At 75.7% G+C, this 23,751-nt stretch overlaps 1 protein-coding gene across 1 annotated transcript in view; it reads left to right on the top strand.

The window, feature by feature from the left end:
• Nucleotides 1–23,751, top strand: part of ASMT (acetylserotonin O-methyltransferase) — a 64,328-nt gene that overhangs the window by 13,745 nt on the left and 26,832 nt on the right. Inside the window, exons 4-5 of the mRNA XM_048494100.1 lie at nt 547–615; nt 3,245–3,363. Coding sequence (XP_048350057.1) covers nt 547–615; nt 3,245–3,363 — 188 coding nt within the window. The remainder of the gene's footprint in view (nt 1–546; nt 616–3,244; nt 3,364–23,751) is intronic.

Raw genomic sequence — 23,751 nt, 5'->3', positions numbered from 1 at the left:
TTTATATCATTATTTTCTTTTAAAATCTTATTGTTGTTGTGAAATATGGGAGAGGCAGACCCCCCACTGGAGCTGGCACAAGCGTGGATGTTCTCCCTGTCGGTGCAAGGGATGCATCAGCAAGGGGTTAACACACACACACACTCGGAAACTGCCACCCTCACCTAGGCCCCCCGCACAAAAAGCTGTGCTAGCATGACTGGGGGCGGGCCAGGAGAGGGGGTGGGGCTGACCTTAGTTGGCTTCCACTGCCTGCCCAGCCCCTGTGTGCCTGCAGAGCCGGCATCAGACATACACCACTTTTTTTGTGGTGCATCTCCATTATCCCCTGTGGGAGATTCTCAGAGGGGTGTTTTTTTGTTTTGGTGCTTTGGGCTTTGGAGAGGGTGGGGTGGTGTTGGAGCTGTGCCATCCCTGCCCACCAACCTGCTCTGGATTGGGCTCTATGTGTGCTACAATGTCAAATATGATTTTAAAAAATTAACATTTTTAAAAGGAAGGGTTTAGGGCAGCTATCAGATAACTAATTTTTTTCTTTCATTTAAGGGAAGGAAAAAACCAATCTGAGAGAGCATTTGGTGTTTCATCGAATGATATCTTTGAAGCACTTTACAGGTAAGGCTACTATGCAACAAAGTGTTGGGATGGCTTCTATGGTTATGCAAGAGGAAATGTGCATCTTTCCCGTATTCAACTTCCCAAAGAACTTCTCTGAAACCCTCAAAACCCAGAACTTAAATTCCCTTTCAATTCAATTAAATAACCATATTGTTCATGTTGTAGCCTGTGCAGTTCCATGTGGACTGCGCTTGCACAGGGCCAACTGTGGAGCATTTTGGATAGCATATTAAGAGCTTTAGCAGAGTAGTGAGTGCTGCCCTCACCCAGCCACAGGCCTAAACTAGTTACTTTTCACACCCAGGTTATGTGACTCGGGAGGAGGGGAACACCCATTCCCTCAAGATCTTCCTTAGCCACTGTAAGGAGCAGAGGTGATTTTGACTTCTCCTGATAGCTGATCTGGTTGAGGCTATCCCCCCTCAGTCTGAGATCTTTGTGGATACAGGCCCCCTTTGCCTTGTCCCCCTTTGTCTCTGGCTCTCTTTGCCCTTAGACACTATCTCCTTTGACTGACTCTGAGGAAACCACAGGGATCTCTTTGAAACTGGGATCTCTCATCAGTCTGCTTTCCAGACTCTCAATTCCCCAACTCCTTCTGACAGGCTCCTTCCTGCTTTTATAGCAGACAGCACACCCTATCTGTGGCTGCAAGCTATAGCATTACAGCTCAGCCAATCAGGTTGCACTCTGGCTGTTGCTGTGGTGCTGTTGCTCTGGCTAACTGCACCACCGCAAATTAACCGCATAAGCCTAATCCGTCACACTCCTCATGGCAGAGAAGGGAGATCTGGAGGGAATGAGTGTACCCCCCCCCCACCTAGTCACATGACCTGGGCAGGAAAAATAGCTAGTCCAGGCCTGCGGCTAGGGCAGGAGAGTACTCATTTGGCTAAAGCTCTTAATATGCTATCTAATATGCTTGACGGTTGGCTTGTGTAAGCACAGTCCGAGTGTGCCTGTACGGAGGACCCCTAGATAAACAACAGTTATGGTAAGCAACACTATTTTTTCTTATATTCAGGTTCTTGCAATTGACAATAGCCTTATGATGTTTTCACATTTGCAAGCCTGATATCAAACTATGCCTTCCTTTCAGTGATAGGCCAGCCAGAGAAAGGAAAATGGTTTGCTTGTGTATGCTGATCTACAAGATGTCACTGAAAACTGGAGACAAAGCTGCAATTGTGTCCCTCCCCCCAATAAGTTACTTCTGTTATACTATATTTGTATGTATGTATTACAACCAGTAAAAAAGGTGGTAGAGACACCAGGGCCAAACAGAAGATATTTAAAATTGTGTAGATTGCCAAGACAATGGGGCATCCATCTGGCATATAGCCCAGCATTTTCTGTGCCCCTGACCCCCACAGTTGCCATTCCCTCCCCAAGCAAATGATCTTTTAAAATAAAACTGATTAAAAAAACTCTGACAATTAAAACAACTTTTAAAAAGTCTCAAAAAGCCTCTTTGTGGTTGTGCTGGGGGGGGGGGAGAGGAAATGACAGCTGCAGCAAGAAGAATAGTACCAATATGAGTGGGACTTAGAAAGAGCTGCAGCAACCACCCTGCCTTTGCTACACTCTTTCCCAAAGATTCTAGTAAAGCGGGGTTTAAAAAAAAATGCTGGAAAGTCAGACAGTCTGCAAAAACACCATGTTGCTGTGTGGGGAAAATGCCCACATCCCGTCATCATATGAGCCAGGCCAAAACACTTTGGGTTTTTCTCATTGTTATTTCCCTCACTTGTAAAACCCTGAAAAGTGGGGGGTGGGGGTAGGGTGGGGTGTTGTAGGGGTTACTGCAGGGAGAGTTGCCATACAAAAACTGGTATAATTATGAATCAACTACTAGAGGGTGCAAAACAGGTGTGAAACGGACACACACCCTCCCCCCGAAACAGGAACTTGCAAGCAAGGAAAATGAGAATTCAAAAACAGTTGGAAGTGATGATGATCATTCCACAGGCAATGGAAGTGTCTGTACAATCCAAATCAAATTGTGCTAGAAGACACACATGAGTTCTAAGATTTCACAAAGGCAAGTGTCTCCAAATGACAAATAATTAGCACATGTCAAACTAGGATTGCCAACTCTAACTTGGGAAAATATTGGAAGATTTGGAAGTGGTGTATGGTTAGGGGAACTTCAAGAGAGGGAACTTAGTGGGGTAGGTGTTGTCATGAAGTTTGCTTTCCAAAGCTGCTCTTTCCTCAGGAGGTCAAACTTACCTGCAAGTTATATATACCAAAAATATAACCAATAAAGAAAAATGCCAACATGAATTTGTCCACCATTTTTTAAATCTCAAACTAAGCTTAATCATACATAATAAACAACTTAATATTTGTCCTACAAAGTTTTAGTACTGGGGATTACTATTGAGATAAGGAATTCACCCAGGTCCTTTGTGGTAAGAATGTTGATACACTGAAAGAGATGTGTTATTTTAGAATGAGGATTTATAACATTGAAACAACAAAATAAAATATATAATCCCTCTAAAAGTCTAATGTGCTCATTACACATATACAAAGTTTAGCATTAAGATTAACTGTGTGTCTTTTACCTAATATTGTGACTGTGTGCCATAAGCTTATTGAAAATATAACTTGGAATCTATAGATCAGAGGAAGAAATGATACAATTCATGTCTTGCTTGAATGCAATTTGGAGCATTTGTGGAAAAGATGTGATAGCAGCATTTGATCTTGCTCCATTCATTAAGATTTATGATCTTGGAGGTAAGTTTTTTTCAAAATTTTGTTACTCTCATTTCTTAGGTATGGAGAGATTTGCTGTGAACTTGATTCCACATCCTTAGATTCTAAAGCTCAAACTGGTGTAGTGGTTAAAAGCAGGTGGATTCTAATCTGGAGAACCGGGTTTGATTCCCCACACCTCCACCTGAATAGCGGAGGCTTATCTGGTGAACCAGATGTATTTCCGCACTCCTACATTCCTGCTGGGTGACTTTGGGTTAGTCACAGTTCTTTGGAACTCTCTCAGCCCCAACGACCTCTTAAGGTGTCTGTTGTGGGGAGAGGAAGGGAAAGAAGCTTGGAAGCCACCTTAAGTCTCCTTACAGGAGAGAAAAATTGGGTATAAATCCTCCTCCTCCTCTTCTTCCTCTTCCCCTTCCCAGTCAAGTAGAACTTCCTTATCCACATATTATAGAATCTCATTGTAAAAATGCACTATTTTGTTGGACATAATTGTATCAATTCATGCCAGTTTTGTCATTTATTGAGTTGTTAAAATTAATTGTACATATTGAATAAATGTAGTTGCATTATGGGCCTGGGCATTGTTCCAGAAGTGTACTTATTGACTGCAACCTTTAGGAAAGGTACTTGTACAATCAATTATAGAATCATGGAGTTTGAAGGGGCCATACAGGCCATCTAATCCAACCACCTTCTCAATGCAAGATCAGCATAAAATATCCCTGACAAGTGTTCGCCCACCCACTGCTTGAAGATTGTCAGAGAGGAAGAGCTCCACTGGTGAACTACGCTTACTGTAAAAATTTTCTTCCTAATGTCCTGTCGATATCTTTCTGATTGAAATTTATATCCATTACTAGCGTGGTCTGCCACGCCAAGCAAGGTGGCTTATTGTAGTGTTTCGGGAAAGGAACAGTAGCAGCAAATCAATTGTAGAGGCTAGCAGTACCCCCCACCCCCCCCCCCCCCCACCCCCCCCCCCCCCCACCCCCCCCCCCCCCCACCCCCCCCCCCCCCCACCCCCCCCCCCCCCCACCCCCCCCCCCCCCCACCCCCCCCCCCCCCCACCCCCCCCCCCCCCCACCCCCCCCCCCCCCCACCCCCCCCCCCCCCCACCCCCCCCCCCCCCCACCCCCCCCCCCCCCCACCCCCCCCCCCCCCCACCCCCCCCCCCCCCCACCCCCCCCCCCCCCCACCCCCCCCCCCCCCCACCCCCCCCCCCCCCCACCCCCCCCCCCCCCCACCCCCCCCCCCCCCCACCCCCCCCCCCCCCCACCCCCCCCCCCCCCCACCCCCCCCCCCCCCCACCCCCCCCCCCCCCCACCCCCCCCCCCCCCCACCCCCCCCCCCCCCCACCCCCCCCCCCCCCCACCCCCCCCCCCCCCCACCCCCCCCCCCCCCCACCCCCCCCCCCCCCCACCCCCCCCCCCCCCCACCCCCCCCCCCCCCCACCCCCCCCCCCCCCCACCCCCCCCCCCCCCCACCCCCCCCCCCCCCCACCCCCCCCCCCCCCCACCCCCCCCCCCCCCCACCCCCCCCCCCCCCCACCCCCCCCCCCCCCCACCCCCCCCCCCCCCCACCCCCCCCCCCCCCCACCCCCCCCCCCCCCCACCCCCCCCCCCCCCCACCCCCCCCCCCCCCCACCCCCCCCCCCCCCCACCCCCCCCCCCCCCCACCCCCCCCCCCCCCCACCCCCCCCCCCCCCCACCCCCCCCCCCCCCCACCCCCCCCCCCCCCCACCCCCCCCCCCCCCCACCCCCCCCCCCCCCCACCCCCCCCCCCCCCCACCCCCCCCCCCCCCCACCCCCCCCCCCCCCCACCCCCCCCCCCCCCCACCCCCCCCCCCCCCCACCCCCCCCCCCCCCCACCCCCCCCCCCCCCCACCCCCCCCCCCCCCCACCCCCCCCCCCCCCCACCCCCCCCCCCCCCCACCCCCCCCCCCCCCCACCCCCCCCCCCCCCCACCCCCCCCCCCCCCCACCCCCCCCCCCCCCCACCCCCCCCCCCCCCCACCCCCCCCCCCCCCCACCCCCCCCCCCCCCCACCCCCCCCCCCCCCCACCCCCCCCCCCCCCCACCCCCCCCCCCCCCCACCCCCCCCCCCCCCCACCCCCCCCCCCCCCCACCCCCCCCCCCCCCCACCCCCCCCCCCCCCCACCCCCCCCCCCCCCCACCCCCCCCCCCCCCCACCCCCCCCCCCCCCCACCCCCCCCCCCCCCCACCCCCCCCCCCCCCCACCCCCCCCCCCCCCCACCCCCCCCCCCCCCCACCCCCCCCCCCCCCCACCCCCCCCCCCCCCCACCCCCCCCCCCCCCCACCCCCCCCCCCCCCCACCCCCCCCCCCCCCCACCCCCCCCCCCCCCCACCCCCCCCCCCCCCCACCCCCCCCCCCCCCCACCCCCCCCCCCCCCCACCCCCCCCCCCCCCCACCCCCCCCCCCCCCCACCCCCCCCCCCCCCCACCCCCCCCCCCCCCCACCCCCCCCCCCCCCCACCCCCCCCCCCCCCCACCCCCCCCCCCCCCCACCCCCCCCCCCCCCCACCCCCCCCCCCCCCCACCCCCCCCCCCCCCCACCCCCCCCCCCCCCCACCCCCCCCCCCCCCCACCCCCCCCCCCCCCCACCCCCCCCCCCCCCCACCCCCCCCCCCCCCCACCCCCCCCCCCCCCCACCCCCCCCCCCCCCCACCCCCCCCCCCCCCCACCCCCCCCCCCCCCCACCCCCCCCCCCCCCCACCCCCCCCCCCCCCCACCCCCCCCCCCCCCCACCCCCCCCCCCCCCCACCCCCCCCCCCCCCCACCCCCCCCCCCCCCCACCCCCCCCCCCCCCCACCCCCCCCCCCCCCCACCCCCCCCCCCCCCCACCCCCCCCCCCCCCCACCCCCCCCCCCCCCCACCCCCCCCCCCCCCCACCCCCCCCCCCCCCCACCCCCCCCCCCCCCCACCCCCCCCCCCCCCCACCCCCCCCCCCCCCCACCCCCCCCCCCCCCCACCCCCCCCCCCCCCCACCCCCCCCCCCCCCCACCCCCCCCCCCCCCCACCCCCCCCCCCCCCCACCCCCCCCCCCCCCCACCCCCCCCCCCCCCCACCCCCCCCCCCCCCCACCCCCCCCCCCCCCCACCCCCCCCCCCCCCCACCCCCCCCCCCCCCCACCCCCCCCCCCCCCCACCCCCCCCCCCCCCCACCCCCCCCCCCCCCCACCCCCCCCCCCCCCCACCCCCCCCCCCCCCCACCCCCCCCCCCCCCCACCCCCCCCCCCCCCCACCCCCCCCCCCCCCCACCCCCCCCCCCCCCCACCCCCCCCCCCCCCCACCCCCCCCCCCCCCCACCCCCCCCCCCCCCCACCCCCCCCCCCCCCCACCCCCCCCCCCCCCCACCCCCCCCCCCCCCCACCCCCCCCCCCCCCCACCCCCCCCCCCCCCCACCCCCCCCCCCCCCCACCCCCCCCCCCCCCCACCCCCCCCCCCCCCCACCCCCCCCCCCCCCCACCCCCCCCCCCCCCCACCCCCCCCCCCCCCCACCCCCCCCCCCCCCCACCCCCCCCCCCCCCCACCCCCCCCCCCCCCCACCCCCCCCCCCCCCCACCCCCCCCCCCCCCCACCCCCCCCCCCCCCCACCCCCCCCCCCCCCCACCCCCCCCCCCCCCCACCCCCCCCCCCCCCCACCCCCCCCCCCCCCCACCCCCCCCCCCCCCCACCCCCCCCCCCCCCCACCCCCCCCCCCCCCCACCCCCCCCCCCCCCCACCCCCCCCCCCCCCCACCCCCCCCCCCCCCCACCCCCCCCCCCCCCCACCCCCCCCCCCCCCCACCCCCCCCCCCCCCCACCCCCCCCCCCCCCCACCCCCCCCCCCCCCCACCCCCCCCCCCCCCCACCCCCCCCCCCCCCCACCCCCCCCCCCCCCCACCCCCCCCCCCCCCCACCCCCCCCCCCCCCCACCCCCCCCCCCCCCCACCCCCCCCCCCCCCCACCCCCCCCCCCCCCCACCCCCCCCCCCCCCCACCCCCCCCCCCCCCCACCCCCCCCCCCCCCCACCCCCCCCCCCCCCCACCCCCCCCCCCCCCCACCCCCCCCCCCCCCCACCCCCCCCCCCCCCCACCCCCCCCCCCCCCCACCCCCCCCCCCCCCCACCCCCCCCCCCCCCCACCCCCCCCCCCCCCCACCCCCCCCCCCCCCCACCCCCCCCCCCCCCCACCCCCCCCCCCCCCCACCCCCCCCCCCCCCCACCCCCCCCCCCCCCCACCCCCCCCCCCCCCCACCCCCCCCCCCCCCCACCCCCCCCCCCCCCCACCCCCCCCCCCCCCCACCCCCCCCCCCCCCCACCCCCCCCCCCCCCCACCCCCCCCCCCCCCCACCCCCCCCCCCCCCCACCCCCCCCCCCCCCCACCCCCCCCCCCCCCCACCCCCCCCCCCCCCCACCCCCCCCCCCCCCCACCCCCCCCCCCCCCCACCCCCCCCCCCCCCCACCCCCCCCCCCCCCCACCCCCCCCCCCCCCCACCCCCCCCCCCCCCCACCCCCCCCCCCCCCCACCCCCCCCCCCCCCCACCCCCCCCCCCCCCCACCCCCCCCCCCCCCCACCCCCCCCCCCCCCCACCCCCCCCCCCCCCCACCCCCCCCCCCCCCCACCCCCCCCCCCCCCCACCCCCCCCCCCCCCCACCCCCCCCCCCCCCCACCCCCCCCCCCCCCCACCCCCCCCCCCCCCCACCCCCCCCCCCCCCCACCCCCCCCCCCCCCCACCCCCCCCCCCCCCCACCCCCCCCCCCCCCCACCCCCCCCCCCCCCCACCCCCCCCCCCCCCCACCCCCCCCCCCCCCCACCCCCCCCCCCCCCCACCCCCCCCCCCCCCCACCCCCCCCCCCCCCCACCCCCCCCCCCCCCCACCCCCCCCCCCCCCCACCCCCCCCCCCCCCCACCCCCCCCCCCCCCCACCCCCCCCCCCCCCCACCCCCCCCCCCCCCCACCCCCCCCCCCCCCCACCCCCCCCCCCCCCCACCCCCCCCCCCCCCCACCCCCCCCCCCCCCCACCCCCCCCCCCCCCCACCCCCCCCCCCCCCCACCCCCCCCCCCCCCCACCCCCCCCCCCCCCCACCCCCCCCCCCCCCCACCCCCCCCCCCCCCCACCCCCCCCCCCCCCCACCCCCCCCCCCCCCCACCCCCCCCCCCCCCCACCCCCCCCCCCCCCCACCCCCCCCCCCCCCCACCCCCCCCCCCCCCCACCCCCCCCCCCCCCCACCCCCCCCCCCCCCCACCCCCCCCCCCCCCCACCCCCCCCCCCCCCCACCCCCCCCCCCCCCCACCCCCCCCCCCCCCCACCCCCCCCCCCCCCCACCCCCCCCCCCCCCCACCCCCCCCCCCCCCCACCCCCCCCCCCCCCCACCCCCCCCCCCCCCCACCCCCCCCCCCCCCCACCCCCCCCCCCCCCCACCCCCCCCCCCCCCCACCCCCCCCCCCCCCCACCCCCCCCCCCCCCCACCCCCCCCCCCCCCCACCCCCCCCCCCCCCCACCCCCCCCCCCCCCCACCCCCCCCCCCCCCCACCCCCCCCCCCCCCCACCCCCCCCCCCCCCCACCCCCCCCCCCCCCCACCCCCCCCCCCCCCCACCCCCCCCCCCCCCCACCCCCCCCCCCCCCCACCCCCCCCCCCCCCCACCCCCCCCCCCCCCCACCCCCCCCCCCCCCCACCCCCCCCCCCCCCCACCCCCCCCCCCCCCCACCCCCCCCCCCCCCCACCCCCCCCCCCCCCCACCCCCCCCCCCCCCCACCCCCCCCCCCCCCCACCCCCCCCCCCCCCCACCCCCCCCCCCCCCCACCCCCCCCCCCCCCCACCCCCCCCCCCCCCCACCCCCCCCCCCCCCCACCCCCCCCCCCCCCCACCCCCCCCCCCCCCCACCCCCCCCCCCCCCCACCCCCCCCCCCCCCCACCCCCCCCCCCCCCCACCCCCCCCCCCCCCCACCCCCCCCCCCCCCCACCCCCCCCCCCCCCCACCCCCCCCCCCCCCCACCCCCCCCCCCCCCCACCCCCCCCCCCCCCCACCCCCCCCCCCCCCCACCCCCCCCCCCCCCCACCCCCCCCCCCCCCCACCCCCCCCCCCCCCCACCCCCCCCCCCCCCCACCCCCCCCCCCCCCCACCCCCCCCCCCCCCCACCCCCCCCCCCCCCCACCCCCCCCCCCCCCCACCCCCCCCCCCCCCCACCCCCCCCCCCCCCCACCCCCCCCCCCCCCCACCCCCCCCCCCCCCCACCCCCCCCCCCCCCCACCCCCCCCCCCCCCCACCCCCCCCCCCCCCCACCCCCCCCCCCCCCCACCCCCCCCCCCCCCCACCCCCCCCCCCCCCCACCCCCCCCCCCCCCCACCCCCCCCCCCCCCCACCCCCCCCCCCCCCCACCCCCCCCCCCCCCCACCCCCCCCCCCCCCCACCCCCCCCCCCCCCCACCCCCCCCCCCCCCCACCCCCCCCCCCCCCCACCCCCCCCCCCCCCCACCCCCCCCCCCCCCCACCCCCCCCCCCCCCCACCCCCCCCCCCCCCCACCCCCCCCCCCCCCCACCCCCCCCCCCCCCCACCCCCCCCCCCCCCCACCCCCCCCCCCCCCCACCCCCCCCCCCCCCCACCCCCCCCCCCCCCCACCCCCCCCCCCCCCCACCCCCCCCCCCCCCCACCCCCCCCCCCCCCCACCCCCCCCCCCCCCCACCCCCCCCCCCCCCCACCCCCCCCCCCCCCCACCCCCCCCCCCCCCCACCCCCCCCCCCCCCCACCCCCCCCCCCCCCCACCCCCCCCCCCCCCCACCCCCCCCCCCCCCCACCCCCCCCCCCCCCCACCCCCCCCCCCCCCCACCCCCCCCCCCCCCCACCCCCCCCCCCCCCCACCCCCCCCCCCCCCCACCCCCCCCCCCCCCCACCCCCCCCCCCCCCCACCCCCCCCCCCCCCCACCCCCCCCCCCCCCCACCCCCCCCCCCCCCCACCCCCCCCCCCCCCCACCCCCCCCCCCCCCCACCCCCCCCCCCCCCCACCCCCCCCCCCCCCCACCCCCCCCCCCCCCCACCCCCCCCCCCCCCCACCCCCCCCCCCCCCCACCCCCCCCCCCCCCCACCCCCCCCCCCCCCCACCCCCCCCCCCCCCCACCCCCCCCCCCCCCCACCCCCCCCCCCCCCCACCCCCCCCCCCCCCCACCCCCCCCCCCCCCCACCCCCCCCCCCCCCCACCCCCCCCCCCCCCCACCCCCCCCCCCCCCCACCCCCCCCCCCCCCCACCCCCCCCCCCCCCCACCCCCCCCCCCCCCCACCCCCCCCCCCCCCCACCCCCCCCCCCCCCCACCCCCCCCCCCCCCCACCCCCCCCCCCCCCCACCCCCCCCCCCCCCCACCCCCCCCCCCCCCCACCCCCCCCCCCCCCCACCCCCCCCCCCCCCCACCCCCCCCCCCCCCCACCCCCCCCCCCCCCCACCCCCCCCCCCCCCCACCCCCCCCCCCCCCCACCCCCCCCCCCCCCCACCCCCCCCCCCCCCCACCCCCCCCCCCCCCCACCCCCCCCCCCCCCCACCCCCCCCCCCCCCCACCCCCCCCCCCCCCCACCCCCCCCCCCCCCCACCCCCCCCCCCCCCCACCCCCCCCCCCCCCCACCCCCCCCCCCCCCCACCCCCCCCCCCCCCCACCCCCCCCCCCCCCCACCCCCCCCCCCCCCCACCCCCCCCCCCCCCCACCCCCCCCCCCCCCCACCCCCCCCCCCCCCCACCCCCCCCCCCCCCCACCCCCCCCCCCCCCCACCCCCCCCCCCCCCCACCCCCCCCCCCCCCCACCCCCCCCCCCCCCCACCCCCCCCCCCCCCCACCCCCCCCCCCCCCCACCCCCCCCCCCCCCCACCCCCCCCCCCCCCCACCCCCCCCCCCCCCCACCCCCCCCCCCCCCCACCCCCCCCCCCCCCCACCCCCCCCCCCCCCCACCCCCCCCCCCCCCCACCCCCCCCCCCCCCCACCCCCCCCCCCCCCCACCCCCCCCCCCCCCCACCCCCCCCCCCCCCCACCCCCCCCCCCCCCCACCCCCCCCCCCCCCCACCCCCCCCCCCCCCCACCCCCCCCCCCCCCCACCCCCCCCCCCCCCCACCCCCCCCCCCCCCCACCCCCCCCCCCCCCCACCCCCCCCCCCCCCCACCCCCCCCCCCCCCCACCCCCCCCCCCCCCCACCCCCCCCCCCCCCCACCCCCCCCCCCCCCCACCCCCCCCCCCCCCCACCCCCCCCCCCCCCCACCCCCCCCCCCCCCCACCCCCCCCCCCCCCCACCCCCCCCCCCCCCCACCCCCCCCCCCCCCCACCCCCCCCCCCCCCCACCCCCCCCCCCCCCCACCCCCCCCCCCCCCCACCCCCCCCCCCCCCCACCCCCCCCCCCCCCCACCCCCCCCCCCCCCCACCCCCCCCCCCCCCCACCCCCCCCCCCCCCCACCCCCCCCCCCCCCCACCCCCCCCCCCCCCCACCCCCCCCCCCCCCCACCCCCCCCCCCCCCCACCCCCCCCCCCCCCCACCCCCCCCCCCCCCCACCCCCCCCCCCCCCCACCCCCCCCCCCCCCCACCCCCCCCCCCCCCCACCCCCCCCCCCCCCCACCCCCCCCCCCCCCCACCCCCCCCCCCCCCCACCCCCCCCCCCCCCCACCCCCCCCCCCCCCCACCCCCCCCCCCCCCCACCCCCCCCCCCCCCCACCCCCCCCCCCCCCCACCCCCCCCCCCCCCCACCCCCCCCCCCCCCCACCCCCCCCCCCCCCCACCCCCCCCCCCCCCCACCCCCCCCCCCCCCCACCCCCCCCCCCCCCCACCCCCCCCCCCCCCCACCCCCCCCCCCCCCCACCCCCCCCCCCCCCCACCCCCCCCCCCCCCCACCCCCCCCCCCCCCCACCCCCCCCCCCCCCCACCCCCCCCCCCCCCCACCCCCCCCCCCCCCCACCCCCCCCCCCCCCCACCCCCCCCCCCCCCCACCCCCCCCCCCCCCCACCCCCCCCCCCCCCCACCCCCCCCCCCCCCCACCCCCCCCCCCCCCCACCCCCCCCCCCCCCCACCCCCCCCCCCCCCCACCCCCCCCCCCCCCCACCCCCCCCCCCCCCCACCCCCCCCCCCCCCCACCCCCCCCCCCCCCCACCCCCCCCCCCCCCCACCCCCCCCCCCCCCCACCCCCCCCCCCCCCCACCCCCCCCCCCCCCCACCCCCCCCCCCCCCCACCCCCCCCCCCCCCCACCCCCCCCCCCCCCCACCCCCCCCCCCCCCCACCCCCCCCCCCCCCCACCCCCCCCCCCCCCCACCCCCCCCCCCCCCCACCCCCCCCCCCCCCCACCCCCCCCCCCCCCCACCCCCCCCCCCCCCCACCCCCCCCCCCCCCCACCCCCCCCCCCCCCCACCCCCCCCCCCCCCCACCCCCCCCCCCCCCCACCCCCCCCCCCCCCCACCCCCCCCCCCCCCCACCCCCCCCCCCCCCCACCCCCCCCCCCCCCCACCCCCCCCCCCCCCCACCCCCCCCCCCCCCCACCCCCCCCCCCCCCCACCCCCCCCCCCCCCCACCCCCCCCCCCCCCCACCCCCCCCCCCCCCCACCCCCCCCCCCCCCCACCCCCCCCCCCCCCCACCCCCCCCCCCCCCCACCCCCCCCCCCCCCCACCCCCCCCCCCCCCCACCCCCCCCCCCCCCCACCCCCCCCCCCCCCCACCCCCCCCCCCCCCCACCCCCCCCCCCCCCCACCCCCCCCCCCCCCCACCCCCCCCCCCCCCCACCCCCCCCCCCCCCCACCCCCCCCCCCCCCCACCCCCCCCCCCCCCCACCCCCCCCCCCCCCCACCCCCCCCCCCCCCCACCCCCCCCCCCCCCCACCCCCCCCCCCCCCCACCCCCCCCCCCCCCCACCCCCCCCCCCCCCCACCCCCCCCCCCCCCCACCCCCCCCCCCCCCCACCCCCCCCCCCCCCCACCCCCCCCCCCCCCCACCCCCCCCCCCCCCCACCCCCCCCCCCCCCCACCCCCCCCCCCCCCCACCCCCCCCCCCCCCCACCCCCCCCCCCCCCCACCCCCCCCCCCCCCCACCCCCCCCCCCCCCCACCCCCCCCCCCCCCCACCCCCCCCCCCCCCCACCCCCCCCCCCCCCCACCCCCCCCCCCCCCCACCCCCCCCCCCCCCCACCCCCCCCCCCCCCCACCCCCCCCCCCCCCCACCCCCCCCCCCCCCCACCCCCCCCCCCCCCCACCCCCCCCCCCCCCCACCCCCCCCCCCCCCCACCCCCCCCCCCCCCCACCCCCCCCCCCCCCCACCCCCCCCCCCCCCCACCCCCCCCCCCCCCCACCCCCCCCCCCCCCCACCCCCCCCCCCCCCCACCCCCCCCCCCCCCCACCCCCCCCCCCCCCCACCCCCCCCCCCCCCCACCCCCCCCCCCCCCCACCCCCCCCCCCCCCCACCCCCCCCCCCCCCCACCCCCCCCCCCCCCCACCCCCCCCCCCCCCCACCCCCCCCCCCCCCCACCCCCCCCCCCCCCCACCCCCCCCCCCCCCCACCCCCCCCCCCCCCCACCCCCCCCCCCCCCCACCCCCCCCCCCCCCCACCCCCCCCCCCCCCCACCCCCCCCCCCCCCCACCCCCCCCCCCCCCCACCCCCCCCCCCCCCCACCCCCCCCCCCCCCCACCCCCCCCCCCCCCCACCCCCCCCCCCCCCCACCCCCCCCCCCCCCCACCCCCCCCCCCCCCCACCCCCCCCCCCCCCCACCCCCCCCCCCCCCCACCCCCCCCCCCCCCCACCCCCCCCCCCCCCCACCCCCCCCCCCCCCCACCCCCCCCCCCCCCCACCCCCCCCCCCCCCCACCCCCCCCCCCCCCCACCCCCCCCCCCCCCCACCCCCCCCCCCCCCCACCCCCCCCCCCCCCCACCCCCCCCCCCCCCCACCCCCCCCCCCCCCCACCCCCCCCCCCCCCCACCCCCCCCCCCCCCCACCCCCCCCCCCCCCCACCCCCCCCCCCCCCCACCCCCCCCCCCCCCCACCCCCCCCCCCCCCCACCCCCCCCCCCCCCCACCCCCCCCCCCCCCCACCCCCCCCCCCCCCCACCCCCCCCCCCCCCCACCCCCCCCCCCCCCCACCCCCCCCCCCCCCCACCCCCCCCCCCCCCCACCCCCCCCCCCCCCCACCCCCCCCCCCCCCCACCCCCCCCCCCCCCCACCCCCCCCCCCCCCCACCCCCCCCCCCCCCCACCCCCCCCCCCCCCCACCCCCCCCCCCCCCCACCCCCCCCCCCCCCCACCCCCCCCCCCCCCCACCCCCCCCCCCCCCCACCCCCCCCCCCCCCCACCCCCCCCCCCCCCCACCCCCCCCCCCCCCCACCCCCCCCCCCCCCCACCCCCCCCCCCCCCCACCCCCCCCCCCCCCCACCCCCCCCCCCCCCCACCCCCCCCCCCCCCCACCCCCCCCCCCCCCCACCCCCCCCCCCCCCCACCCCCCCCCCCCCCCACCCCCCCCCCCCCCCACCCCCCCCCCCCCCCACCCCCCCCCCCCCCCACCCCCCCCCCCCCCCACCCCCCCCCCCCCCCACCCCCCCCCCCCCCCACCCCCCCCCCCCCCCACCCCCCCCCCCCCCCACCCCCCCCCCCCCCCACCCCCCCCCCCCCCCACCCCCCCCCCCCCCCACCCCCCCCCCCCCCCACCCCCCCCCCCCCCCACCCCCCCCCCCCCCCACCCCCCCCCCCCCCCACCCCCCCCCCCCCCCACCCCCCCCCCCCCCCACCCCCCCCCCCCCCCACCCCCCCCCCCCCCCACCCCCCCCCCCCCCCACCCCCCCCCCCCCCCACCCCCCCCCCCCCCCACCCCCCCCCCCCCCCACCCCCCCCCCCCCCCACCCCCCCCCCCCCCCACCCCCCCCCCCCCCCACCCCCCCCCCCCCCCACCCCCCCCCCCCCCCACCCCCCCCCCCCCCCACCCCCCCCCCCCCCCACCCCCCCCCCCCCCCACCCCCCCCCCCCCCCACCCCCCCCCCCCCCCACCCCCCCCCCCCCCCACCCCCCCCCCCCCCCACCCCCCCCCCCCCCCACCCCCCCCCCCCCCCACCCCCCCCCCCCCCCACCCCCCCCCCCCCCCACCCCCCCCCCCCCCCACCCCCCCCCCCCCCCACCCCCCCCCCCCCCCACCCCCCCCCCCCCCCACCCCCCCCCCCCCCCACCCCCCCCCCCCCCCACCCCCCCCCCCCCCCACCCCCCCCCCCCCCCACCCCCCCCCCCCCCCACCCCCCCCCCCCCCCACCCCCCCCCCCCCCCACCCCCCCCCCCCCCCACCCCCCCCCCCCCCCACCCCCCCCCCCCCCCACCCCCCCCCCCCCCCACCCCCCCCCCCCCCCACCCCCCCCCCCCCCCACCCCCCCCCCCCCCCACCCCCCCCCCCCCCCACCCCCCCCCCCCCCCACCCCCCCCCCCCCCCACCCCCCCCCCCCCCCACCCCCCCCCCCCCCCACCCCCCCCCCCCCCCACCCCCCCCCCCCCCCACCCCCCCCCCCCCCCACCCCCCCCCCCCCCCACCCCCCCCCCCCCCCACCCCCCCCCCCCCCCACCCCCCCCCCCCCCCACCCCCCCCCCCCCCCACCCCCCCCCCCCCCCACCCCCCCCCCCCCCCACCCCCCCCCCCCCCCACCCCCCCCCCCCCCCACCCCCCCCCCCCCCCACCCCCCCCCCCCCCCACCCCCCCCCCCCCCCACCCCCCCCCCCCCCCACCCCCCCCCCCCCCCACCCCCCCCCCCCCCCACCCCCCCCCCCCCCCACCCCCCCCCCCCCCCACCCCCCCCCCCCCCCACCCCCCCCCCCCCCCACCCCCCCCCCCCCCCACCCCCCCCCCCCCCCACCCCCCCCCCCCCCCACCCCCCCCCCCCCCCACCCCCCCCCCCCCCCACCCCCCCCCCCCCCCACCCCCCCCCCCCCCCACCCCCCCCCCCCCCCACCCCCCCCCCCCCCCACCCCCCCCCCCCCCCACCCCCCCCCCCCCCCACCCCCCCCCCCCCCCACCCCCCCCCCCCCCCACCCCCCCCCCCCCCCACCCCCCCCCCCCCCCACCCCCCCCCCCCCCCACCCCCCCCCCCCCCCACCCCCCCCCCCCCCCACCCCCCCCCCCCCCCACCCCCCCCCCCCCCCACCCCCCCCCCCCCCCACCCCCCCCCCCCCCCACCCCCCCCCCCCCCCACCCCCCCCCCCCCCCACCCCCCCCCCCCCCCACCCCCCCCCCCCCCCACCCCCCCCCCCCCCCACCCCCCCCCCCCCCCACCCCCCCCCCCCCCCACCCCCCCCCCCCCCCACCCCCCCCCCCCCCCACCCCCCCCCCCCCCCACCCCCCCCCCCCCCCACCCCCCCCCCCCCCCACCCCCCCCCCCCCCCACCCCCCCCCCCCCCCACCCCCCCCCCCCCCCACCCCCCCCCCCCCCCACCCCCCCCCCCCCCCACCCCCCCCCCCCCCCACCCCCCCCCCCCCCCACCCCCCCCCCCCCCCACCCCCCCCCCCCCCCACCCCCCCCCCCCCCCACCCCCCCCCCCCCCCACCCCCCCCCCCCCCCACCCCCCCCCCCCCCCACCCCCCCCCCCCCCCACCCCCCCCCCCCCCCACCCCCCCCCCCCCCCACCCCCCCCCCCCCCCACCCCCCCCCCCCCCCACCCCCCCCCCCCCCCACCCCCCCCCCCCCCCACCCCCCCCCCCCCCCACCCCCCCCCCCCCCCACCCCCCCCCCCCCCCACCCCCCCCCCCCCCCACCCCCCCCCCCCCCCACCCCCCCCCCCCCCCACCCCCCCCCCCCCCCACCCCCCCCCCCCCCCACCCCCCCCCCCCCCCACCCCCCCCCCCCCCCACCCCCCCCCCCCCCCACCCCCCCCCCCCCCCACCCCCCCCCCCCCCCACCCCCCCCCCCCCCCACCCCCCCCCCCCCCCACCCCCCCCCCCCCCCACCCCCCCCCCCCCCCACCCCCCCCCCCCCCCACCCCCCCCCCCCCCCACCCCCCCCCCCCCCCACCCCCCCCCCCCCCCACCCCCCCCCCCCCCCACCCCCCCCCCCCCCCACCCCCCCCCCCCCCCACCCCCCCCCCCCCCCACCCCCCCCCCCCCCCACCCCCCCCCCCCCCCACCCCCCCCCCCCCCCACCCCCCCCCCCCCCCACCCCCCCCCCCCCCCACCCCCCCCCCCCCCCACCCCCCCCCCCCCCCACCCCCCCCCCCCCCCACCCCCCCCCCCCCCCACCCCCCCCCCCCCCCACCCCCCCCCCCCCCCACCCCCCCCCCCCCCCACCCCCCCCCCCCCCCACCCCCCCCCCCCCCCACCCCCCCCCCCCCCCACCCCCCCCCCCCCCCACCCCCCCCCCCCCCCACCCCCCCCCCCCCCCACCCCCCCCCCCCCCCACCCCCCCCCCCCCCCACCCCCCCCCCCCCCCACCCCCCCCCCCCCCCACCCCCCCCCCCCCCCACCCCCCCCCCCCCCCACCCCCCCCCCCCCCCACCCCCCCCCCCCCCCACCCCCCCCCCCCCCCACCCCCCCCCCCCCCCACCCCCCCCCCCCCCCACCCCCCCCCCCCCCCACCCCCCCCCCCCCCCACCCCCCCCCCCCCCCACCCCCCCCCCCCCCCACCCCCCCCCCCCCCCACCCCCCCCCCCCCCCACCCCCCCCCCCCCCCACCCCCCCCCCCCCCCACCCCCCCCCCCCCCCACCCCCCCCCCCCCCCACCCCCCCCCCCCCCCACCCCCCCCCCCCCCCACCCCCCCCCCCCCCCACCCCCCCCCCCCCCCACCCCCCCCCCCCCCCACCCCCCCCCCCCCCCACCCCCCCCCCCCCCCACCCCCCCCCCCCCCCACCCCCCCCCCCCCCCACCCCCCCCCCCCCCCACCCCCCCCCCCCCCCACCCCCCCCCCCCCCCACCCCCCCCCCCCCCCACCCCCCCCCCCCCCCACCCCCCCCCCCCCCCACCCCCCCCCCCCCCCACCCCCCCCCCCCCCCACCCCCCCCCCCCCCCACCCCCCCCCCCCCCCACCCCCCCCCCCCCCCACCCCCCCCCCCCCCCACCCCCCCCCCCCCCCACCCCCCCCCCCCCCCACCCCCCCCCCCCCCCACCCCCCCCCCCCCCCACCCCCCCCCCCCCCCACCCCCCCCCCCCCCCACCCCCCCCCCCCCCCACCCCCCCCCCCCCCCACCCCCCCCCCCCCCCACCCCCCCCCCCCCCCACCCCCCCCCCCCCCCACCCCCCCCCCCCCCCACCCCCCCCCCCCCCCACCCCCCCCCCCCCCCACCCCCCCCCCCCCCCACCCCCCCCCCCCCCCACCCCCCCCCCCCCCCACCCCCCCCCCCCCCCACCCCCCCCCCCCCCCACCCCCCCCCCCCCCCACCCCCCCCCCCCCCCACCCCCCCCCCCCCCCACCCCCCCCCCCCCCCACCCCCCCCCCCCCCCACCCCCCCCCCCCCCCACCCCCCCCCCCCCCCACCCCCCCCCCCCCCCACCCCCCCCCCCCCCCACCCCCCCCCCCCCCCACCCCCCCCCCCCCCCACCCCCCCCCCCCCCCACCCCCCCCCCCCCCCACCCCCCCCCCCCCCCACCCCCCCCCCCCCCCACCCCCCCCCCCCCCCACCCCCCCCCCCCCCCACCCCCCCCCCCCCCCACCCCCCCCCCCCCCCACCCCCCCCCCCCCCCACCCCCCCCCCCCCCCACCCCCCCCCCCCCCCACCCCCCCCCCCCCCCACCCCCCCCCCCCCCCCCCCCCCCCCCCCCCCACCCCCCCCACCGCCCACCCCCCCCCCCCCCCACCCCCCCCCCCCCCCACCCCCCCCCCCACCCCACACCCCCCCCCCCCCCCACACCACCCCCCCCCACCCCCCCCCCCCACCCCCCCCCCCCCCCCCCCCCCCCCCCCCCCCCCCCCCCCCCCCCCCCCCCCCCCCCCCCCCCCCCCCCCCCCCCCCCGCCCCCCCCCCCTTCCCTCCCCCCCCCCCCCCCACACAGCCACAGATGCAGGCGAAACGTCAGGAGAGAATGCTGCTAGAACACGGCCATACAGCCCGGAAACCACACAGCACCCAAGTGATTCCGGCCGTGAAAGCCTTCGACAATACGTTGACTCCTTTGAGTTCTTTCACCTCTTTGGTAGGGAAGGAAAGAGTGTTAATTATTAAGAAGCTTTTAAAACAAGACTGGAACCTATTAATACGAGATGCTAGATGGAAATGTTTTCCCTCCATCTAGGAATCCAATATTTAGCCAAATTTGAATTCCTATCCTATCTTTATATGCTGACAATGCCTAAATTAAGACAGACCTTTTCTGGATACCAAAAATGTTATTAAAAATTATTTTCATGGATTTTGTTTGCTTGGGGCCATCTATAAAGTTCTGCAAGTGTATTAAATTCCTGAAAATAATTTTGGTTGGGTTGGATCAGGGGTCTTCAAACTATGGCCCCCCCCAGATGTTCGTGAACTACAATTCCCATCAGCCCTGCCACTTGGCCATGCTGGCAGGAGCTGATGGGAATTGTAGTCGATGAACATCTGGAGGGCCATAGTTTGAAGACCCCTGGGTTGGATCCTCCACACAGAAAACAACAACTCCTCCTCCTCCTGTTACTGTTGCCTGTGCTCTGATTGGATGTATCCATTGCTCCGTTTCCTTAGCTCTATTGGCCAGTGCCATGACCTCAACTTCCTCTCCCTTTCCACCCACCATTTCACCTGCTTTGCTTCTCTCAGATGAGAGGAGACATCCGATGGGTGATGACTTTCTAGAAAATATCTGAGTGGCCCAACCAATACCTCCCACTCCTTTTTCTCCAGTACAGTACAGCACTTTAACAATGGAAAGAATTCCTCATCCCTATCTTTCTTAAAATTAATGATATAATCCATAAAAATATGATGTTAATAAAAACAAGAATCTTCCCTGATCCCTCACAAATGCCCTGTCATGGCTACCTTTATGTGAAACTTTGAAGCTTTGCATTTTCAACAGACAATTTTTTAAAAAGGGGGAAACCACACTTTCATGAAACAGGCATGCTATAATGATTGTGTCACTGAACTTGGATGAGGGAAATGGAAGGCGGCAGTGCTGCCAGGGGAGAAAATGTGCTTGGGAACTTCACAAAATGGTGGGTGGGCAGAGAGTCAGCCTAAAATGGCTGGAAGACAAGGACGTAGGTATAGATTTTTTATGGGAGGGGGGTTCGGAAGTGGGGCCACACCCCCACCCACCCCTAGGGCATGGCCATGCCTCTCCAAGCCCCGCCCCTGGCCTAGCACTTATAAAATCCTCTCTCCAAAGCCGGGGACGGCAGACTCCCCCGCCCTTCCCTCCCCTGCCCCCCACCAACTGGGCTCCCAGCCGGCAGCTGGTAGTTCCTTCTGCCGTCCCCTCTGGGCAGAGGCATAGAGGGAAAATGAAGCCCGGTGCAAAATCTGAGTTTTGCGTCCCACCCCCCCCCCCCCCCGGCAGCTGCTGTGATGCTGGAATCCACCCCCAAACAGCATCACTTTCAATGGTGTTTAAACTAGAGAGCCCAAATTCTGCTTTTAAATCCACCTTAAAGGGACAATCTGGGGTCCCCAGTTAAACAACATTGAAAGTGATGCTGTTTTGGGGTGGATTATCCCTCACTCTGAAACAGCATCACTTTCAATGTGGCGTAGTGGTTAAGAGCAGGTGCATTCTAATCTGGAGGAACCGGGTTTGATTCCCTGCTCTGCCGCTTGAGCTGTGGAGTCTTATCTGGGGAATTCAGATTAGCTTGTGCACTCCCAGACAGGCCAGCTGGGTGACCTTGAGCTAGTCACAGCTTTTCGGAGCTCTCTCACCCTCACCCACCTCACAGGGTGTTTGTTGTGAGTGGGGAAGGACAAGGAGATTGTAAGCTCCGTTGAGTCTCCTACAGGAGAGAAAGGGGGGATATAAATCCAAACTCTTCTTCTTCTAAACTGAGGACCTCAGATTTTCCCTTTAAATCCATGCCGAAAGGGGGGGGGATTTAAAAGGAGAATCTGGGGAAATTTGGGGGGTGCCTGCTGTCAGTGGTGCAATTGTTAAGCTAGCAGCACCAAACGTTTAGGGTATCTTTATGAGACTCTCCTAATGATACCACCCAGGTTTGGTGAAGTTTAGTTCAGGGGATCCAAAGTTATGGACCCTCAAAGATGTAGCCCCATCTCCTATTACCTCCCATTGGAAACAATGGGGGATGGGGCACCCTCTTTGGGAGACCATAGCTTTGGATCCCCTGGACCAAACCTCACAAAACCTGGGTGGCATCAGTAATAGACTCTTCTGATGATACCTGCTGGGTTTGGTGGAGTTTGGTTCAGAGTGTCCAAAGTTATGGACCCTCAAAAGTGTAGCCCCATCTTCTATTAGCTCCCATTGGAAACAATGGAGGATGGGGGCACCCCCTTTGGGAGTCCATAACTTTGCACCCCCTGAACCAAACCTTGCCAAACCTGGGTAGTATCATCAGGAGAGACCGCCAAACAATCCCTGAAAGTTTGGTGCTGCTAGCCTAATGCGCCCCCTGCAGGCCAAAAACCGAAAAACACTAAAAATGTTTTAAAAACTCACAAACAGGTGGGCGGAGCTTCGGACATGAATGGGGAGGTTGAACCCAAGAACCCCCCCTTACCTACATCATTGCTGGAAGAGGGGGGAAGCTTTAAAATCAGATGGGAGAAATCAAGCAAGAAAAATAATATGTTTGTGCCTGCTTTGTTCACATAGATCAAGCAAGAAATGTCTTCAACCTGGCATGGAGAAGAAAGATCACTAGTTTAGCAATTTTTGAAAAACCAAAGCTGAGAAAAATAAAACAGAAAGGGACACTCAATTCTGCCTTCTTCTCAATAGCATCCTTATTTCTTTTTCCCCTGAATCTTGGTGTACTTTGGGATTCTTCTGTATATCTCCTTATGTTCAAGGTCCAACTTTTGGTTGCTTAGTAAATGTAGAATTCTCCTTTTCTTTCTACTAGCACAATCAAAACACTTTTTTTTCATTCTAGAGATGCCATTGAACTAATATTCCCTGAGCTTAAAAACGCAGGCATCAACATGTCAGACTCACCTTCAAATATGAAGGTGAGCATCACAGCTTGCATTTTCCTCTGACTCAGACTGTATATTCAACTCTTTCCCTCACCGTCTTCCAAAAACACTGTAGAATACTAAAGGTGGTGGCAGCTGGCCAGGAAGTCTTCCATCTAGCAAGTTAGCTGGCTGTAGGTAGGAAGAAAGATACCTACCAACGATACCTCCATCAGAGGTGTAGCTAGGGAAAATGGAGCCCGGTGCAAAATCTGAGTTTTGTGCCCCTGCCCTGGTATGGACGGCCTTCCCATGACCCAAGGCCACCCTCCCCCACTACAACCAAGGAACAATTTTTTGCACCATGTCATCTCAAAGTCACCATCACATTATAGAACATGCCCCAACTCACAAATCTGAACATACCCAGAGCTCCCTAGTTTAAACAACATTGAAAGGGATGCTGTTTTTGGTCCACCCTGAAACACCCTGAAACAGCATCACTTTTAATGTTGTTTAGACTAGAGAGCCCATATTCTCCTTTCAAATCCACCTTAAAGGGAGAATATGGGCTCCCTAGTTTAAACAACATTGAAAATGATGCTGTTTCAGGGTAGATTCCCCACCCACCACCCAAACAGCACCACTTTCAATGTTGGTTGTTGTGGGTTTTCTGGGCTGCATGACCGTGGTCTGGTAGATCTTGTTCCTAATGTTTCGCCTGCATCTGTGGCTGGCATCTTCAGAGGTGTATCACAGAGAGAAGTCTGTTATACACTGTGTTCAGACTTCTCTTATAACAGACTTCTCTCTGTGATACACCTCTGAAGATGCCAGCCACAGATGCAGGTGAAAAATTAGGGACAAGATCTACCAAACCATGGTCACTTAGCCCGGAAAACCCACAACAACCAACATTGAAAGTGTTGGGCCCTTTTTACACACAAGGTTTGCTCTGGAATTACACAAAAGCTTGGGCCCTTTTTACACACAAGGTTTGCTCTGGAATTACTGCAACACGCATCGACATCCCGACCTTTTTGTTGCTGGTTCGTCGCTCGACATAATTCGCACTTCGGCCGGTTGTTCTGGAACCGCATCTGAATCCAGAAACCCCGATAGTTTGCATTGCCGCGGAATGCGATGCAAACGAGAATTCTGATTGGCTGCTTGGCCGTTCTTGGGCATGTTGTTTCTGATGTTTGGCCCCATCATCACGTTGTCACACTGTGATGTGGCCACGAGATGATGACATGCCAATCTTCCCATTGGCTGAAGTTACCTCGAGATGTCTCGTGTTGGGTGTGCCGAGGCGCTGTCCCTCGACACAGCGTCGGCAGAAGTGCCCACTACACATTCCGTCGCTCTGATCTGGTGCGGTGGGTTAACGCTTCTTCCC

The sequence above is a fragment of the Sphaerodactylus townsendi genome, linkage group LG04 (genome assembly GCF_021028975.2).
Source record: "Sphaerodactylus townsendi isolate TG3544 linkage group LG04, MPM_Stown_v2.3, whole genome shotgun sequence".
NCBI classification, from domain to species: Eukaryota; Metazoa; Chordata; class Lepidosauria; order Squamata; family Sphaerodactylidae; genus Sphaerodactylus; species Sphaerodactylus townsendi.
Note: the sequence above shows the minus strand (reverse complement) of the source record. Positions and strands in the feature narration are given on the sequence as shown.